The sequence below is a fragment of the Quercus robur genome, chromosome 4 (genome assembly GCF_932294415.1).
Source record: "Quercus robur chromosome 4, dhQueRobu3.1, whole genome shotgun sequence".
In the NCBI taxonomy this organism is placed as follows: domain Eukaryota; kingdom Viridiplantae; phylum Streptophyta; class Magnoliopsida; order Fagales; family Fagaceae; genus Quercus; species Quercus robur.
The window spans coordinates 53,187,998-53,208,953 of record NC_065537.1 but is presented as its reverse complement, the minus strand read 5'-3'; the positions used below and the strand labels follow the sequence as shown (position 1 = coordinate 53,208,953).

At 36.7% G+C, this 20,956-nt stretch overlaps 1 protein-coding gene across 6 annotated transcripts in view; it reads right to left on the bottom strand.

The window, feature by feature from the left end:
- The window catches only part of LOC126722968 (pectinesterase 2-like), a 112,312-nt gene that overhangs the window by 16,386 nt on the left and 74,970 nt on the right, over nt 1-20,956 (bottom strand). For 2 of the 6 annotated variants that reach the window (XM_050426141.1, XM_050426140.1), the window contains exon 3: nt 14,767-15,650. The exons of 3 other annotated variants lie outside the window; for them this stretch is intronic. In XM_050426141.1, the coding sequence (XP_050282098.1) occupies nt 14,962-15,650 (689 nt within the window). In that variant the 3' untranslated portion in view covers nt 14,767-14,961. Of the gene's footprint in view, nt 1-14,766; nt 15,651-20,956 lie in introns of those variants that run through there. One more of the 6 variants, XM_050426136.1, reaches the window with a different exon arrangement.

Sequence of the window (20,956 nt, the reverse complement as noted above, 5' to 3'; positions counted from 1 at the left end):
CTAATGTCAGCTAAGGCTGATGTGGCAGAGCTATTTGGCGTTTGAACTCAGTGCAGGGTATACTAGCGGCGCGTGGGAGTGCATGAGCTATTCGGTGAAGCCAATTCTTTTCTGAAGATGTAGATCAGAGAAAGACAATTTTGATGGTGGGGGCGACAACAAGATCAGAGCAACCCTGTTGGCATGTGAAGCATATGGAAGATTTTGCCGAAACTCTGACCGAAGCGTGGCGGTGTGTGAACGGTCAGATGTACTTGATTTTGGTGACGTCGAGCAGATTGGTTGATGGTCTACACATTGATATGACTTGTGTCTTAATTGAAGGTCATAAGTGAGAGATCTGATGAAGTCAGCGGTCTTTGGCAGCAGAGATTTGACCCTGAGTGCCTCTGATAGTGATGGAGCAGTCAGGAGAGGGCACTGAAAAGGCTAACTGATTGGAGAAGTTGAGGCAGCAGAAAATACCTACAAAGACAAGACTGCAAGACATAAGAAACTTAGAGAAGTGACTCTAATACTATATTAGAAATACTGAATAAGTGTATTGTATTTCTCAAGTAATAAAATATACATGAGTGCCTTTATATAGGAGGCAGAGTGTGCAATACAAGTAAACAAGGTGGGTCTAAAGCCCTCATACCCTAATACACGTTAACAATGAGACTTCCTTATAGAGACACACATCTTTGCTTTTGAGTTTTCTACTGTTTTCAATGAAATGCTTTTTTTTTTTTTGGTTGAAGAGACTTTAATTCTAATTATGTGGGTGATGTGTGCATATGGTGTGCCTAATACAACCACTAAACACATTTTGGGGCCAAAGGTAAAGTGGAGTCTTTTTATATATGAAGAGTTATTAGTTTTTCACTGATTGAACACTTTTATACAAAGCCATCAATTTGATATTTGTGTGTTTTTAACAACTTTTGCCTCAAGTTAATTGGTTTCTTTGAAGTATCACCATGATGATCATGCCAAAATCATGAAATAACCATGATATTGGCATGTTAAATGCCTTTCATGCAAAATATGGCCACATTAATATGAAATTTTTTCATACGCGTAGAGTATTCTAAATATAAAATATATTTTTTAAATATTTGTAAATTTTAAATGATATCATTTCTCTTGACATAGATTGTTCAGCAACTACTAAACAATCTCACATATGGTAAGTAGAGAACACTAAAAAAAAAAATATATATATATATATATATATAAATAGTTTTTTTTTTTTTTTTTTTTTTTGGGTTGCAGTAAGATGAGACCACAAATATTGTATGTTTAGATAAGCTCCCTCCGATAAAAGATTAATTAATTATACTTAAAAAAAAGTCTACACAGTGTTATTTAATTTTGTAATGGAAATTTTTTAGTTAAAAAAATATCATTAAATAAAACAACTTTCACCAGAAACTTTAAAATTGACTTTATAGTTTTGTTTCATTTATAAAAAATAAATGGGTAGATTACTAGTTAAATCTTAGAGTTTTGAGTATGATTTATTTAAAATTCAAATTTTCTAAAAGAGTTTTGTTTCAATCTTATAGTTTAAATAGTATTATTTAAATATTAGAGTTTTGAGTAAGTTCATTTAAAACTCAAATCTTAGAAAAAGAAAATTAAAGCAACTCTTCACATGATGTTTAATGGTGTTAATGGAAAAAATTGTGATCGAAAGTTTAAATGAAACGATTTTAGTAATTTTGAGGATTAAATGAAATATTTTAAATTAATTAATTAGTGAAATTATATCCAATAACTTACTGATTATAATAGCAAAGATAATATACTGAAAAAAAATTATTTAATTTTCAATTTTTTTGGTAAAAGTATATGTGTTCTAATTTTACAATATAAGCATTGTTAATTACCGTTGAAGCTCAAGTTAAATAAAAAAATTTAAAAATTCAAAAACCATTTTCCTTCACTAATCCAGTGTACCTATATATTGCTAAATTTTTTTAAGATTTTGATATATATAAATAGTTAATCAATTAATTATATATAAATATAAATATATATATAAAAATATAAATAAATAAATAAATATATATATATATATATATAACACTAACTAAGTCTCTAATGTAAAAATATGTAATTGTGAAACGTCCCTGATAGTTATCACTTTATACTATATTTATTATACACCGTTTTTTGGAACCCTTAGTAACTCATGTTTTTAATCGCTATATGTATGCATTGTTCTTGCTTGTTAAACAAGCTACTAAGTGCGAACTCATTGAGACAGCCGAGAATTTTAACAATCAAGACTGTTCATTTTTTATAGTATACTAGTCGCTAACCCGTGCGATGCACGGGATAGTTAAACAAAATTTATACACATTCACCTTTATTGGTACAATCATTTGAAAACAATTCTAACTAATACCCAAATGTAAGAGACACACTGACTTACTATTTAAAGTAGCTTTCTGAAGAATTTACACATATTGTGCAACTAAATCTTAATTTCTCATCAACGGTTAGAAATATAAACTGCAAACATATAAATAAAGACCATGACTTGAGAAGGACGCATTAAACTTCAAATTAGAGTAATAATGTTACTTTCTCAATCTTTGCTCAGTTGTAATAATAATATAGAGGAAATTCAAAACATGGAAAGAAAATAAAAATTACAACAATTAATTCCATTATCTTTCATGCTATACTTTGTAATTGTACGGAATTAAGTCAACTCAATTTTAGTAGTTGTAATAAAATTAGCTTCTACTATTCTCTATTCTATAGAGATATGAACATATTGGATTTCTCAAACCCGGTATTGCAATAAAATGATTTATTATTGAAAATAAGAAACAATTAAGCTCATCCCTTAAAGATTTACCTCTTGTACTTGGTAATTTCCATTCAAACTTTAAAATAGATTATTTGCCTTACCTAGATGTTTTCCTTGTGGTGAGGACAAATAAAATGAGACAGGTGCTGCATGACCTTCAAAGCAAAAAAGCTTTCTTCTAGTCAAAAACAAAACTCGTCAAGAGGAGTAAGAGAGAAAGAAAGTACTCAATGAAAATCCATGGTGAATGGAGAGAAGATTTTTGAACTTCCAAAGATCCACACAAATTTTAGCCATAGGTGCAAAATGCCAAGTTAAGAAATATAAATATTGATCTACAGGTGCAATTTTTAAATAGAAAATAGCAATTTCATGAACAAAAACCCTAGCGACCAAATAGAAAAACTATAACCTTGATTTGATTTCTCATTTATCAATGATGGTGACTGGAGAATAAGTTGATTTAGTCCATAAGAGTGGCCCTAAGTAATTGCTGATGGCAAGTGCCAAAGATAGTAAGTAAATCAAATCAAAGAAGGAGAGAGTATAAATTATTTCACGAAATCAAAGATCTCTTTACATCCAATAAAATTTAAAATAAAGAAGAAAATCTCTCCATAGCTTAAGAAACACAATATAATAAAATTAAAGAGAGAAAATTTTCAGAGGACAAAATATTAAAGATAATTTAAAAGAATTTTGGTTTAATTCCTGAACACCGCAACTCCATAAAATTCATACTAATAATAATATTTTATGATTGCACAGACTATTTTTTTAGAGTGGTTGATCTCAACATTGGCGTGCATTTAATCTTCCACTAAAAGCAAAGGGAAGTAGATCATGTGCATACATCTTTATGAGCAATTTTTGGCAGTCAGGCGTAACAAACATGTAACCATTTTGTCCTATTCCTACCATCTAAGAACATATCCTCTCCTTTTTCTTTTTTTTTTCTTTTTTTTTCTCCAAAGAAATAAAAGGACTTTAAAGACATGTCCAATTTGTTAAAATGCAAGTGCTTCAAGCCATAGAACAATTTAATGAAAATTGCAACATCATGAATTGAATTTGCAAATGGTATTAACTATTGGCTATTAATGCGATTATTAAGCCGTACCACATTGAACATGTTTCTCTATCAAAATATATAAACAAACTAACCTTACAAAAGCTGAACTTTATAAGCTAAAATCTATACCGTGAGTTATAGATCTTGAATGTTATACCGTGCGTTTAGGGCTTCCTACATCTGGAGAGAGAGAGTTTGCAGAAACCAAAGAAAATCTCTCTATAGCTTAAGAAACACAATATACTAAAATCAAAGAGAGAAAATTTTCGGAGGACAAAATATTATAGATAATTTAAAAGAGTTTTGGTTTAATTCCTGAACACCGCAACTCCATAAAATTTATACTAATAATAATATTTTATGATAGCACAGTTAGAATTTTGGTTTAATTCTTGAACATTGAATTGGAAATTGATTATATGAGTATTCAATGGTGAACAAAGTACTATGTATTAATTAATATATAAACAAAACTAACCTTACAAAAACTGAACTTTATAAGTTAAAATCTATACCGTGCCAGATCCAACAACTCATTACAATTGCACTACGCAGAACCTGAACTTTTTAGCATCAAAGGAATAAAGATTACTTATCAAATATAAAATAAAAATAATGATTGACAATCTTGCATAGCAAATCTTACAAGAATAAATATCCACAAGAAAGTCAACAAAATCATCGCCGTGGACTTCAAGTAACAGAAAAAGATAACAGAATGAAGCATGAAATCAAGCATACCATAACGTTTGAAAGAACATATTCCACAAATTAATTATGCAGAGCATACCAACATAAAAACAATGACACTTAGGACCCTATCAAAATGTATTTCTCTTGTTCTTCCCCTACAATTGTCAAGAAGACTACCAACAGTATATCTTGAAAACCCTCAAAAAATATATAAAAACCGGATACTGGAGATCCACCTTAATTAACTATAAAATTTGGCGGACCACCCACAACAGAAAAGGTTTCGCAGACCCAAAAGAGGTGGACACACTCCAGATGCTTTCATGATAGGTCCACCCCCTAGTATTTCCCTAGACTCATAATCAGAACGTCTGGAGAGAGAGAGAGTTTACAGAAACCGTGGTTTTATATTTCTTAACTTGAGAGAGGGGTAAGGTTGCTAGGGTTTTGAGGAGTTATAATGTTTTTATTTTTTTAAATATTGTGCTGACGTGGAAAATTGTGGTGCCAGCAAAGGCTTCGGTTTTATATATATATATATATATATATAGATTACTCATTCTCTCTATTGCATAATTTATATACATAATAAGAATTTTTATGATAAGGATTGAGATTGTCACGAGTCTCTCCTAGATAAACAATCATTCCACTTTTTGATTACTTGACTAGAACTTTTGCTTGGCAATCTCTTTTGCATGAAAATTAAATGACAATAATGAGTATACAATGAAAACTCTTTGGTACCATATTTTCTAATAATATTGAATTTCTTGTTTGTGGAACTTACCTTCAATGGAAGACTTGATATTCACAAAAGATGTTCATGACACAACGCCCCGCTTTTTATGGAAAAAACAATATGGAAGGAATTGTTGTACTTTCCTTATGTAGCACCATAAAACTATTGTGATCTAAATTTTTAAACAATTTCAGATTCCTAAAGTCTATATAAACCCAACTATTGCAAATCATTTCTCTCACCGTAACCTATCAAGAAATTGCACTTTCAAAACTGAAGGACGAAAGGATGGTGTACAATAAAACCTTTTTGGAACATGTGATGGCGATGATTGGTAGTCCATGGGTCTGGAAGGTGTACTTCTACAAGGAGTTTTGCATCAAATGTTGAAAATAGGAGGTTGTTCTTGGTGTATCATGAAGCTTTGGGTTCCATATCCAATATAAGTTGCTTTACTTATAGTCTAATAATAAAAGTATGTGTTTCTTTGATCTAAACCTCTCGCTAGATTCTATTTCATTTTGTTTGTCAGGTAATGATTGGGTTTCTTTAGGAAATGAATTTATTCATGAATTGAACTGTATTATGATTCTGAATCTTAAATTGTTTCACTCTTATGAGTATAAAGGTTACTCCCAATTGCAGTGTTTTAGTTTGCTTCTCCTGGTATATTGTTTCATGCTATATTAGTTGTAGACTTGTAGGACTCTTAGCCTTTATCCTTCTGTAGAGCCTTTTTTTGCCACATAAAAGGAGATTGTTAAATTGGTTAAGAAACTCCATTATTTTCTTAAGTATATTTTAAAAATTTTCCTCCCCGCGTACTGATTTAGTAGAAGATACAAATTTTCCCATATACTCAAAGCTTAGAGCTCCATTTAAACATTTTAGTGAATGTAGTAATTAACTAAGGAAATTTACATTGAAAGCTTGGATTTGTGGTAAAACCCAAGAGCTTGTTTAGACCCCCGATTTAAAAATAAATGCTAGATTGTTTTTACTCTAACTTAGACTAAGTGTAGAACAAGAGTAAATAAGTGCAATGAACCGATAACACTTTCTTAAGCTATATTCATCCATCATCAAAAATAAAATGAAAGCTTAAAAATTAGGGAAAAGATATGCAAATACAAGATAACAGTGAGACGTATTATTGAAGAGGAAAATGAAGAACTCAACGAAAAACCTCTCTGCAACCCTCCAAGTTGAAATCGATCCCCTAGAGAATAAAGCTGGAGTACATGAAAAATAAAAGACCCTCCAAACCTAGTCTACCCCATGTACTTGAGTCCTCCAAGCTCCTGCTATCAACGGACTTCTCGAAGTCTTGTCTTCTCTAGCTTTTCGAATCCTGCAATTCAGCTTGATTGCATCTACCAATGAATGGCTCCTCCAATGCTTTCCAACAGTGCCAAAATCTCACTTGACACTCAGAATGAGTGTGGTAAGTGTTTGAGTTAACAATCTCTCAAGGATCTAAAGATGGAGAGGTAGGAGTTGAGGAAAACCATAAGGAAATATGTAGATGATTGTGGATATAACAATCTCTAACTCTCAAGTGTATTTGCTAAGGTTTTCTATCTGAAAAGCATTCCTTACAATTCGTGGGTAATGAGGGTATTTATAGTGTGGGTAAAGAATTTGGTAAAGGAACACAACTTTTTGCCAAACAGAAAGTTTCATGGGTACTTCGCGGGTTGGCCCTTCTCGCGAAACACTCGCGAACTTGACAGCCTAGCATAACTGTTCAACTTCCAGTAATGTGCTCCACACGTGGCCTTCTCGTAGGTTGCTTCTCGAGAGTTACTTGTGAGCTAGTTGTGAATTCCACTGATTTATCTTTTGAAACTTGATTCTTCACCAATCTCTCACACTCATCCCTTACAAATAAACCCACATACATACAGGGAAAATGATTGAGGAAATTACAATTAAATTTGGAATGAAATTAAAGCCAACACAAGTTAGTTGGAAATAACAACTTTACAATCTCCCCATTTGGCTATTCCATGACAAAACCCCTAAACAGACTCCAGACTTAAACGTGAGTTTGTGAGCATAAACAAAACTCACTCACACCTAAATCTAAAAGCTGTGAAGCACTTGAACCATGTACACTTGTATCTTGAAACACTTGTACATAACAAATAAACTTTATTAAGTACAAGACAAGTAGAATGCAAGGCTTGTATAAACAATAAGTAAAATGCGATCAAGATACCAATTGAAATGTAAGACAAAGCATAACTTGATTAAACATGAACAGTCATTATGAAATGACTGCAATGAAAATTTAACTAGTATATGATCATTTCGACACGTAATGCAATTAAGAGCAATGCTAAAATCACTTGCATGTCCAACATATCACATGATGCATTAAAAAAACTAAAGCAAAAAGCAATAGATAACTATAAGCATCAATAAAACAGTTATAAGAACCAAGATACATAAACAGTACTAAAGAAAACTATGTTTTAAACTAAAGTACTTGAAAGCTTTAAATAAAGCACTGTAAATATCAAAAGTTATAAAAGCATAAAATAAAAACTAGAAACCACCAAAATGAACCAATGTTATACTACTCCCCCTTAGGCTGTTCTCCCCCTCAAGCCTAAACTACTCCCTCTTTTTAACCGAAATTGCCAAAGGTCCTAAAATGTGTTAGACTCCGAATCTGATTTCTACATCATGTCTTGAACTTGAGAAGAGAGGGCAGTGATTTGGCCTTGAAGGTATGTGAATTGAGTCATGGAGTAGTTGATATGTGAAGCTAGCATCATACGCAACTCTTCAACTCTTCCAAGTAGAATATCAAGGCGGTTGGGAGCTCTTACTTGTGCTTGGAAAGAAGGTTGTGGAGTATCCTCTGGTACTGAGGTGAATTGATCAATTTCTTCATCGATGTTGCCTCCTTCTTCTGCTTCTTCATCTCTCAAAATATGAGATACACCAACGCTCGGTTTGGGAATGTGACCTTTACTTCAGATAATGGTCTACTCACTAATAGGTTCTTCCCTTTGCATGACTAGAAGTCTACTAGGAATCTTCACCCTTGCCCTTGATATGAGAGACATAACAAGGCTTGGGAATGGTAGAGTTAGCCTTACATTCCTCTTCATGATGCTCTTGATGAAGAGGTGATAAATGTGACCACAAATGTCGATCTCCTTGTGAGTGAAGAGATCATATAGGAACACGGTCTTTGGTGCTGATAGATTTGTCAAGTTCTTCATCGGATAGAGGTTGAAGATCATGATGTAGGCCAAAGCTCGCATTTCGGGGGTGAACTCAATTGTGTGCAAGGCCTTCTTCTTGAGTTGTCCTCCAAGAACTTGCACGAGAGGCTCAAGTTTCTCCCTTCTCTCTCCATAATGTAGAGAATTATCCAGAGTCGTTGGTCGAATCTCCAAGACTTCTTGGATTGACCACCTCGAAACTGCGAACTCTTTCCCCCTTAGCCAATAGTTGATGTGGTCACCTTCCACAAAAGCATTGGTGAAGAATTCTCTTATGATGTCTTCAAACACGTCACCCATCAAATTCAACAACTTGGTCCATGTCTTTTCTTTGAACACTTCCAAAATGAAGGTGTCCTTTAGGGACTCAATGTCTATAGTCCTCTCTAAGATGATTGAGGCCTATTTGTAATGATCATTGAAGGCCATGCTAGTATCATCATTTTTAAATGAGTCCAAGGAGAGGCAGGGACACTTTGAAGACTTCTTTGCTACTTTTTTCTTAAGAGGAGACATCTACAAAACAAACAACCATACAAAACAAACAAAAATATGCACAAACATGGTAACAAACTTGATTAGATTCAAGTTATTCCATAAAAATAAAAATAAAATAAAAAGTCCTAAAATGAAAATAAACAAGCAAACAAGGTCACAAGATCATGTTTTAAGTGCTAAAGGTCTAATAAGACATACATAGCATGAATGAAGTACAAAACATGTCAAGTGATATAGTGTGTGCATCAAGTGTACTTGTGATGTACATATGAGATGCATGAGCAATGCATGACAAACCACTCATAGGGAAAAGTGTGTAAAACACACAACAAATGATTGAAACATGTTAAGCATGTAAAAACATGATAATCCCCAAAAAATTTTACTCAATGAGTCCAAAACAACAACAAAAAAATATATCATTTAGGCATTTTATCGAACACTTAGAGTGCACACATTCCACTAATGTATGAAACAATGCATGAACATATGGAAATCTTGCCTAAATACATGTTAAAATGCCACGTGGACCCAACACAAAAACAAGCAAACACAATGGAACACAACCCAATCAAGAAAAAAAAATTTGACAAGAAAAAGAAAATTTCCCAACCCCTTTCAAAAATAACCCAACCCTAGAAATCCTAGAATCTAAGGCTTAATCTAAGGATTCAAAAGAAAAAAAGTGTTAAAACATACCTTAGATGAGTCTTAGATATGAAAGCCCTTGAGCTTTGGTTGAGATTTTTCAGAAAATAGTGTTTTGAGTTGAGAGGGGCGTGGAAGAGGCAAATAGGAAGTTTTTGAAAAACTGTCATTGTTTAACCTTTAAAAACTGAAACTTTGCTCATTTCGTAGGTAAGGTACTTGTGAAGTACTCAAGAGGCACTCGCGAAATGCCTCAAATGCACAGGGGTTGTTTTGCGGGAAGCTTCTTTTTGCGAAAAAGTTGCAAGAGAGTCGCAAAACTCTCTATGTAAAATTTTGGAAGAATTGGAAATTAGCTTCCTCATTTTTGCGGATAGGCTGCGAGAAGTCTTACTCAAAAAAATGCCTTTGATGGAGTTTTTCAACAAAACAAATTTGACTTTTTGGAAAACTCTTAAAGCACAAAAATGCTATACAAAAACACTTTAAAAAATATATAAAATACTCAAAAATCTTTTTGGATTTGATCATCAAGTGATTGAGTATACATGTATCACATTTGAACAGGTACAATCGCACAAATGAAATAGGCATTCATTGAACATTAAACTTGTGTGGATCAAGTATGAACTAGTCTATAATCTAGTATGGAGGTTCAATGATCAATTCAATCAAGACATACACAACTAGCACAAAATCAAGTGACCTATCTCACTTGTAGAAATGAACATATATGACCCCTTACCAATGTGTTTACATATGATTGAAAGCTTTTTATTTGGCTTTCACTTTTCATACTTTTGATCAATATAACTCAAATTTTTTGAGAAGCGATGCCATGAACTTTTTGATATTTCTTTAATGAATAAGCCTTTGACTTTAGCACCACACATTTTGAATACATTTTTGCCCTACCTTTTCCTAGTCAAACTAGTTTTTGAAGCAAAGCTTTTTCAACTCTCTCTTTTAAAGATTGACGTTTGTAGAGCTTTTTGACATAAAAATAAATGTGAGGAGATATATAGGCACAAGTCTGGCATGTATCAAGATCAATCAAGACTATTAACTAATCATTCATGACAAACTTGAAGATTTACTTATAACAATAAAACGTAGATTTCTAGATGTCTCTCACACTTTAAAAATGTGCATACATAACAAACTAAGCTCGTAAATGCACTACGCCATTAGTACGGAGGTATTAGGCCAAACTCAACATGTGATATACATAACACAAGCGATTAAACTTTTTGAGATTTTTCACTTTTTATGGGTTTTCGAATTTTTTCAACACACTCAAAAACAAAAGCATAAAAGTAAGATCAACAAAACAAGGTAAACAAGCAAACACCTATAAAAGAAACATGTTATAACGGAAGCAAAGACACAAGAAGATTGCATATATCATGATGCATAAAACTATGACCCTAATACGTTGGAAGTATTAATACATGGACATAGTGAGCAATCATGCATGAGTACCCTTCTTCATCCATACTGTACGAGTGCTTTGGATGAGGTCCTTAGAAAGAGAGGTATCAAAACTTGGGGTGAAGCTAGCAAGGCATGATGAAATGTTCTTCAACATTTCCATAATATCTCCAGTGAGTTGACCCTCATTTTCTCTTTTAGCTTGATTTCCCTTTGGTATTCTTCTTGAGTTATCTTGACCACATAGAGAGTCAGCCTTCTTAAGAGCTTGAAGCTTGAAGCAATTTGGTCTTGTGTGCCCTTGCACGCTACAATGATAATAGAAATGCTTCATTTGAGGTCCCCTTAGACTCTTGGGCAATAACATCCCTTTTTCCTTTAGTTTTGGACCAATGGTTTTCTTTACAACACTAGTGATCTCAACCTTGGGCTACTCCAGTTTGGGCTTTTCTACCTTGGGCTTCTCTACATTCTTGGCCAACACGAACTTCACTTCCTTCTTGGGTTTGTTGCTTAAGCTTCCTTCACCGATATAGCCTAAACCGGTCTTTTCATTTGAAGGTTTTTGAGAAGATAGCACACTGTCAAGTTTCTTGGTGGAAATGCACTCCACTTTGACATTTGCTTGAATTATTTCAAGTTTAAGGAACTTGATTTTAGAGTAGGCATTCAGTAGCTCTTCCTTCAGCCCCTCAACTTCACATTTCGTGTCCTTAAGTTGCACAAGAGTGGATTTGTGCTCTTCTTCAATTTTCTTTGTCTTTTTAATAGCATTCTTTGCAACTTTGGCATATTTGCCATAATCTTCAAGCAACACATCGTACGCTTCTTGAAGGTTCTTCTTACTTTCATTGAGGTACACATCCTCATCTTCCAAATCATCAACTTCTTCACCTTCGGAATGTACACCTAGTTCATCAACCAAGTTGCTTAACTCATCTCTAAAATCGACAATGGTAATTGCCATGAAAGCTGAATAGTTTCCATTACTATTACATTCTCCTTCTGCATTTGAGTTTGAGCTCTCTAAGTCACTAAGGGTAGTAGCAAGTACCTTACTTTTTCCTCTTAAGTAGTTTGGACATTCTTTCTTTAGATGCCCATGACCATTGCATTCATAGCACACGATTCCTTGGGTTCATGATGAGTCTTTCCCATCCTTCTTCTTGAACTCTCTCTTGTCATTCTTGGAGGATGAGAATTTTCCTTTGCCAAATGACTTCCCATTGTTCTTCATATTGACAAATTTCAAAAAGTTCTTTCCAAGGAATGCCACCTCTTTTTCTACATCGTCTTCATCGAATGAATTACCCATTCTCTCATTTATGGTTTTGAGAGTAAGTGATTTGTTGGACTTGTGAGAAGATAGTCTAATCTTATAGGTTTGGGGAGAGCGAATGAGTTTTTGAATTTTAATCTCATCCAAACCTTTGCTCTCTTCAATGGCGTTGACCTTAGCCTAGAAACTTTTAGGTAAAGATCTCAAGATCTTCCTCACCACTTTGGCGTCTTCAATCTTCTCTGCAAGATTGAGCTTGACAATCACTACCCTGTTGAGTCTCCCATAAAATGAATCAAACGACTCATCGTCACTCATCTTCAATTCCTCAAATCAAGTAGTGAGCATTTGAAACTTGGTGTCCTTAACCTTCTTAGTACCTTCGTAGGTTGTCTCAAAAATGGTCCATGCCTCTTTGGCGGTCTTCACATGAGAAATCCTGTGAAACTCATCAGTAGAAACACCACATAAAATAGCATCAATAGCTTTACTATTGGCGTTTGCCTAAGCAAGAGTAGCATTATTACATTCGGATTTGGCTATTGTGGGTCTTACCAACCCAATTTCAACGGAATCCCACACTATCTCATCAATAGCATAAAGAAAAGCACGCATACGTACTTTCCAAAAAGCATAGTTACTCCCATCAAAGTAGGGAGGTGCATTAAGGGATTGAGATTTATCCATCTTACACGGGGTCTTGGATCACACTAGGATATTAAAATCCGACAAGTGTACCCACTCTGATACAAATTGAAATCTCAGATTTGTGGTAAAACCCAAGGGCTTGTTCAGACCCCCTATTAAAAAATAATTGCTAGATTACTTTTACTCTAATTTAAACTAAGTGCAGAACAAGAGTAAATAAGCGCAATGAACCGATAACACTACCTTAAGCCATATTCATCCATCATCAACAATAAAATGAAAGCTTAAAGAGTAGGAAAGAGAGATGCAAACACAATATAACACCGAGACGTGTTATCAAAGAAGAAACAGAAGAACTCGGCGAAAAACCTCTCTGCGACCCTCCAAGTCGAAATCGATCCACTAAAGAATAAAGTTGGAGTACACGAATAACAAAAGACCCTCCAAGCCTAGTCTACTCCATGCACTTAAGCCCTCCAAGCTCTTACAACCAATGGACTTCTTGGAGTCTTGTCTTCTCTAGCTTTCCAGATCCCGCAATTCAACCTGATTGCATCTTCCAATGAATGTCTCATTCAAATGCTTCCTAACAGTATCAAAATCTCACTTGACACTCAGAATGGGTGTGGTAAGTGTTTGGGTTAACAACCTCTCAAGAATCTAGAGATGGAGAGATAGGAGTTCAGGAAAACCACAAAGAAATGTGTAGATGATTGTGGGTATAATAATCTCTAACTCTCAAGTGTATTTGCTAGAGTTTTCTTTTTGAAAAACACTCCTTACAATTTGTAGGTAATATGGGCATTTATAGTGTGGGTAAAGAATTTAGAAAGCAAAACAACTTTTTGCCAAAAGAAAGTTTCGCTGGTACTTCACGGGTTGGCCCTTCTCGCGAAACATTCACGAACTTGACAGCCTAACACGACTCTTCAGCTTCTAGTCATGTGCTCCACACGTGGCCTTTTCGCAGGTTGCTTCTTGCAAACTACTTGCAAATTCTACTGATTCATATTTTGAAGCTTGATTCTTCACCGATTTCTCACACTCATCCCTTACAAATAAACCCACATACATATAGGGAAAATGATTAAGAAAATTACAATCAAATTTAGCACGGAATTAAAACCAACACAAGTTAATTAGAAATCACAACTTTACATACATAATGGGCTTGTTAGAATACAAGCCTAGACTTCCACAAGGCTCATACAAGAACTTTAATAGTTTTTTTGTATCATAAGGGAATGCGTTGTGCAAATGACTGTAAGTATTTCACACATGCGTGAGAAATTTGTGTGATCTGGACCATTGAATCAAATTTAAAAAGTGAAAAGCAAACTTTTCCTTTTTCTTTTATGAGAAACAAAGCATACTTTTCTCGGTTGGTCAATGATGTGGATTGCCTAACTATGGGTAAATTCCCTGGGCCACTAAATTTGGGCAATTAAATTCAAATAATTAAAAAGGGTCACCTTCACAATTCGGATAATACTTTGTTATTAATTATTATAACATTACTCTTTTTGGGGAACTTATCCTTGACTTACGTGACAATCCTTCGCATACATGTTTTTCAACAAACACTTTGATTATCTATATGACTTGTTGAGAAATTTGTAACTCAAAATTTGTATCTATCTATGCATATCAATAGAATATTGAAACCTCATTTTATATACCAACGTAACCTTAGCCAAAAGTTCTGTGCAAAATATTAAACATAATCGATTTTATTTATATTGAATCCTTGATTACAACTTATCAAAGAATGACAACTATTACACAATCTTCTTTTTTGTGGGCAACAATCAACTTATTTTTTTACCACAAGGAACTGAAATGCAAATTTACAATTAAACAATTGAACAAATTGAAGGCATGTATATAAAAATTTCCTTGCAAAAATTAAAGGTCAGCTGTGTAAGGCACGTTGGTAGCCGGCAACCATGAACCGCCAAAGATGAAGTTTGCAACGGTGTATTGTGAAGCTATAGATGCACTAGTAATGACATGGTAGCCAGGCCAATTAACCCTATTAGTAGTCGATGATCCTGGCCCTGTGTTGGCATATTCCCCATAGTACAAGGTATTAAGGGCAGAATTTCCACTCCATTTCATCCATCCTGCTGGAGCAATCAAGCTATCTAAGTATGTTTTCATAAAAATTGTGCGTGAGTACTCCCCCCATGGCCTCCCTAAGTATGTCGTAACTGAGCTCTGGGACGCCATTAAATCTGAAGCAGCCTTGACTGTACAATCATGAATGGAAATTCCAGTATTTTGATTAGGGTCAGTCCTACCTTGGGCAGTAAGAGTGTTGATCTTGTTAGGAGGGTAACGTGCATAAATGTTACAATTTTGCAACACAACCGCAGCATTTCCAAATATGAAATTGACTGTACCATATATGTCACATTCCCTATAGAATTGCCTTTGGGAATGGACATAGAGGGTATCTTGGTACCCTTCCAAGCTGCACCTATAAAATACTGAGAGATCGGACCCAGAACGAAGGGCCACGGCTTGTTGATTTGTTGCTCCAGCAGTGTTCCTTATAGTGATGTCACGAGCAATAAATCCATCTCCCACAACAGCTGAAAATTCAAAAAAACAAGAGCTTAATTTTCATGTCAATATTTTAGTCAAATTCTATATTAACATTCATTAATTTATTAAATTTATGACTGTATAAGCTGTAAGACATAATATTTTGAGGTAATCAGTTGTGGGCTTGTGGGAAGTAGGTAGGACCACAAGTAATTTAAATACGACAATAATTATTAGCATAAAAGCATTATTATATATACACAAGCAATGTCTTGTGGGCCACCTTTGATTGAAACTTAATTAAGAGAACAAGACCTATCCAACAATAAAATAAAAATCTTAAGTTATAAACAATTCAGATCGTGAATGTTTCTCTTAGTGGCCCATGCGTTCTACGACTCGTACGAAATTTAAAGGGTTCTCGTGATGCAAAGGGTTTGGTAGTTGGTTCCATAGCGAACAGACAGGCTCAAACTAGGTACTTTAATCTTGTCATTTTCTACTTCTCTCTCTCAAACACACACACATATATGCAAAGAGAGATATGTCTTCAAATACACTGTTACTCAACAACTTTAAACCTTGTATTTTCATCTATTCATCTATTAATGTTCTTTCAAAATGTTTATACTAATTACAGCTTCAATTCATTTTCTCTTGTATTTTAACTATTAGAATAATTAGGTCTTTAGAGAGAAAAAAAAAATTATTATAATAATTATTGATGTAAGGACACAAAATCTTTAACGGTCCAACGACGATGTTGGGCTCGCACACGGAAAGTCCCTCACAATAATATTTGTAGAGAGTGGGGTTAAAAGGCCAGCGTTGGATCACAGGATGACATTTCGGGCCGGACTTTAGATGAACCAACATGAGATAAAGCTTTGGGCTGGATATTCAGGCCCTTCAATCTTGTATTTAGGAGGATCTGGCTCCTCAGATCGTGTCCGAGGAGCGATGGTGTTGTCCCCGGTTGCCCGTCGGCGGGTTTTTAGGTGGTGTCCGGCGTATATTCTCCAGACATTCTCTTTCATCAAGTCTTTTTCCAGAAGCTCCCTGGGAGTCCTTTTCTTTGGTCACATAACATTCTCTTTTATACTAGCCTACGTTCGTTGTCCTTCGTCCACGTGTAGGGTCGATCTCTCCGGGACAGATATTTGTCCCATCAGTCTAGTCCAAAAATTGCTGGAGATGATCCATAAAGCCTAAGATCCCGGCTCTGTTAAAGGCAGTGTCATGTCAGGGAAGGGTATTAAAGACAACTTCCCCAGGATATTTTCTGATCTTTCTAGCGTACTCGTGTTTCATTCCTATCCCTGAGATTTTGGGCCTGCCGAGGACGAAACCGTCCTCGGCTATGTCTTCGGGCTATTTTTATGTTTCCTAGTTTCGAGCTTGGGCCCTGGCCTCCTTCAGTTTAAGATCGGTGGGCTTCCTATAAGCGTGTGGGCCGGACCCATAAATTATTGGACCCCACATTAGCCCCTCAAAATCCTGCTGTCCAACATCATGGTAGGACAGGTGGATTTTGATGATGTCAAGCCCTTATTGCCGTTCACTTTCTTCGGATCTTGATCAACTCTGGCGACTCTTCCCCTCCACAAGGAACGCACCGGTCTACGAGCCGTTTTTCCTGGATTTACGCACGTTGCCGTTATGCTGCGTGGTTATCTGCAGCGTGTCTTTAATGCCTTCCCATTTACGAGGCTTCTCAGATGCGACGGTTACTGATGGTGTGGGAGAATGAAGCGGCGCGTTATACTCTGGATTCCCCTGGGGATCTGAGTGCGTTGCATACCCCCTTCTTCGTTCCCTATATAAAGAGAGAAGACTGAGGGTGACCCTCTCATATCTGAATCCCTCACGTTCTTCTCAGAATCCACTTCCTCCATCCGGTTACTCCCTATTCCATAATACTTCTCTCATAGTAATCCACCATGAACAAATCCTTCTTTTCCCAGAAATACCATGTCTTGACAAAACTTGAGATGGCTCGGTCGGGGCAAGGATGGCGGAGGCTTAAGATTTGCCTCCCCATTCTTTTAGCCAAAATCCGAAGCAGGGACTCGTCACACCCCATTTCTGGTGTGACTGAGTCGAAAACCTCCCTTGTCATCTCCATCCGCTCTCTCATGAGCATACCTAATATGGCTCCCCTTCTCCCTCTTTTGCTCCTTTTACTTTCTTTTCATTGCTTCCCTCTTCTTCTCCTCCTTCCCGCTCATGTCCTCCATCTTCTTTTTCCCTTGCATTCTTCAGTGACAAGAGCTTGCTGAAGTGCTTCCATGTCTTCTAATTCTTCTTCCTTCTCCTTCATTATTTTTGTATAAGGATCTTCTCCTGATATGAACAGTTCTGAGGCATAGATTTCAGAGAGACTTTGAAGGCGAGTTCAGAAGACACTTGATGGTTTACTTATTTGTGTTACGGATGTTGTTACTGTTTTAGCAGCTCAATTTTTTTGTATAGGCTTGTTTAAGCCCTTCCTTGTATGTTGTAACAATTTTTCATATTAATAAAAGTGATTGTTACTCTATTTCGTATGTCTTGTCTATATATTTTAACAAATGTGAAAGCGCTGCTCGGCATAATAGTATAACATTTGAATCAATAATAACTAAGGCCAAGGTAATCGTTCCTAAAAAGATGCCACGATAACTTTAACAAAATTATTATTCAACATGGCAATCCGACCAGTGAGGAATGAGACTTATCTTAAAATTAGCCGTGATGTGTATTAAATGCTTCGATAAGATGTAAGAAGTAGCTATCCGAGGACGTGTTACCCACCGGATGAATAGCCTCTTTAGGTTGACGATCATTAGGTTGTTCTGCTATTTTCATGATACGCGAGACTTAACCCTTTCCAGTATTTAAGCCGAGAAATTTCTTCATTCGGGCAGTTGATTTCCCAAGCAGCCTGAGTCCGAGGACTTTGCAAAACCTGGGTTTTGTTCAAGACTTATGCGTTTTATCCTATGTACTTGACTTTTTCCCTTTAGGCTTGAGTCCGAGACTTGGGTCTTTATCGGTACTAGGTTTTCCCTTTTAGCTTGAGTCCGAGGACCATGCGAGCCTTAGGTTCTGTCCGAGACCAATGTCTGCATTAGTACTTGGTCTTCCCTTTCAGCTTGAGTCCGAGGACCATGCGAGCCTTAGGTTCTGTCCGAGACCAATGTCTGCATTAGTACTTGGTTTTCCCTTTCAGCTTGAGTCCGAGGACCATGCAAGCCTTAGGTTCTGTCCAAGACCAATGTCTGCACCAGTACTTGGTTTTCCCTTTTAGCTTGAGTCCGAGGACCATGCAAGCCTTAGGTTCTATCCAAGACTTTGAGTTCAGATTTTCCCTTTCATTGAGCATTTCCCGAGGTGCCAAACAGGGTGTCCATGGGCCTTCACGCAAAGCGGGCCTGGGTCGCGAATTCAATGAGCCCGCGGATTAAGAGATACTTCTGCAACCTCTGGCCATGCAGTACTTCTCTGACGCCCCAAAGATCGAGGCGCGCCTTTACGAGGCTCCTTCAGTCTTTTGGCTGCAGTTGACGTTGGAAGTTGAGCCAAGACCACTTTGTCTGTAGCGCTCCTTGGGACGCCGCGTGAGTTGACTGCCACTATCTTGTCTTTTCAAATAAATAGGAGGGAGAGAGGGTTGCTTTATATATATACACCCAGCCTTTTAGTTTTCTCCCACATCACGCTTCCCATACCCGGAGGTCTCCTTTCTTGGCATAACATGTCGAAAGCGAGGGTTGGGAAGAAAGAACCTCCTCCGCCGCAGAGGCGCCGTGTCTTCATGAGACTTATAACAGTAAGGTATGGGCACAGGAAGCACAAGTTCAGGAGAGTACTCCATCTCCACCGAGGGGGAAAGGAATCTTCCCCTCTTTTAGTCAAAATCCGAAGCAGGTTCTGTCCATGCCAGAGTTTTGGTGCGGCAGAAGAAGGGTTTTCCTCCATCAGCGCCTCTGCTTTGCGGTAGGCGTATATTTAGAGAAAGCCCCACCACCTCCAACTCCCTGCACCTTTTCTTCAACGGTGTCAGGTTCAAGTTGGGTCCTTTTGGCTGCCTGAGTTATGGGCAGGTAAGGGTGCGGGGGAAGAATAAGGTCTCGGAGCTGTAGCCAACCTTTCCTTCGACATACCTCCTCGGCTTTCTCCAGCTTTCTTGTATTTTTCTTTTTTCTTTCTTGTATTTTTCTTTTTCTTGCTTATGTAGTAAGCTCTGACGTAGGCTGACTCCAGCTTTTCGTTTGTACACTGTACTATTTCTTCATCGTAATAAAAATGGAAATTGATTTACATGTTTTAAGCGTTGATCTAGTGGGCCACACAACTTTGTGAACGAATGTGCTCTATGTATGTGTTGCTTTGAGAATATTTGTGATAAAGCTACTTTGAAGCATAATCTAATCAACTCTCATCTGACAGCACTATCAGGCATTATATCGATAACTTGTAATAAATCAAACTTAAGAAACTAACCGGGATATCAGTTGGATATTCTGTGATAAGCGCGTGAATATCGTCCAAGGCTGATGATTTATAAATATTCCATCCGAGCAATCGACTGGGAGTTAGGGAACTCCGATGGCGCCTTTGTGTACTTGGTTTCCTCATAGGCTTGAGTCCGAGGACCATGCTAGGCCTTGGTTCTGTCCAAAACTTGTATGATTCCTTCTAAGTAGTTGGTTTCCCCAGAGGCTTGGGTCCGGGGACCATGCAAGGCCTTGGTTCTGTCCATTACTTGTAAGATTTCTTCTAAGTAGTTGGTTTCCCCAGAGGCTTGGGTCCGGGGACCATGCAAGGTCTTGGTTCTGTCCATTACTTGTAAGATTTCTTCTAAGTAGTTGGTTTCCCCAGAGGCTTGGGTCCGGGGACCATGCAAGGCCTTGGTTCTGTCCATTACTTGTAAGATCTCTTTTTTGTACTTGGTTTCCCCACAGGCTTGGGTCCGAGGACCATGCAAGGCCTTGGTTCTGTCCATTACTTGTAAGATCTCTTTTTTGTACTTGGTTTCCCCACAGGCTTGGGTTCGAGGACCATGCAAGGCCTTGGTTCTGTCCATTACTTGTAAGATTTCTTTTTTGTACTTGGTTTCCCCACAGGCTTGGGTCCGAGGACCATGCAAGGCCTTGGTTCTGTCCATTACTTGTAAGATCTCTTTTTTGTACTTGGTTTCCCCACAGGCTTGGGTCCGAGGACCATGCAAGGCCTTGGTTCTGTCCATTACTTGTAAGATTTCTTTTTTGTACTTGGTTTCCTCTCAGGCTTGGGTCCGAGGACCATGCAAGGCCTTGATTCTGTCCATTACTTGTAAGAGATCAGCCCCTAGACCATGGCGGGGGGGATT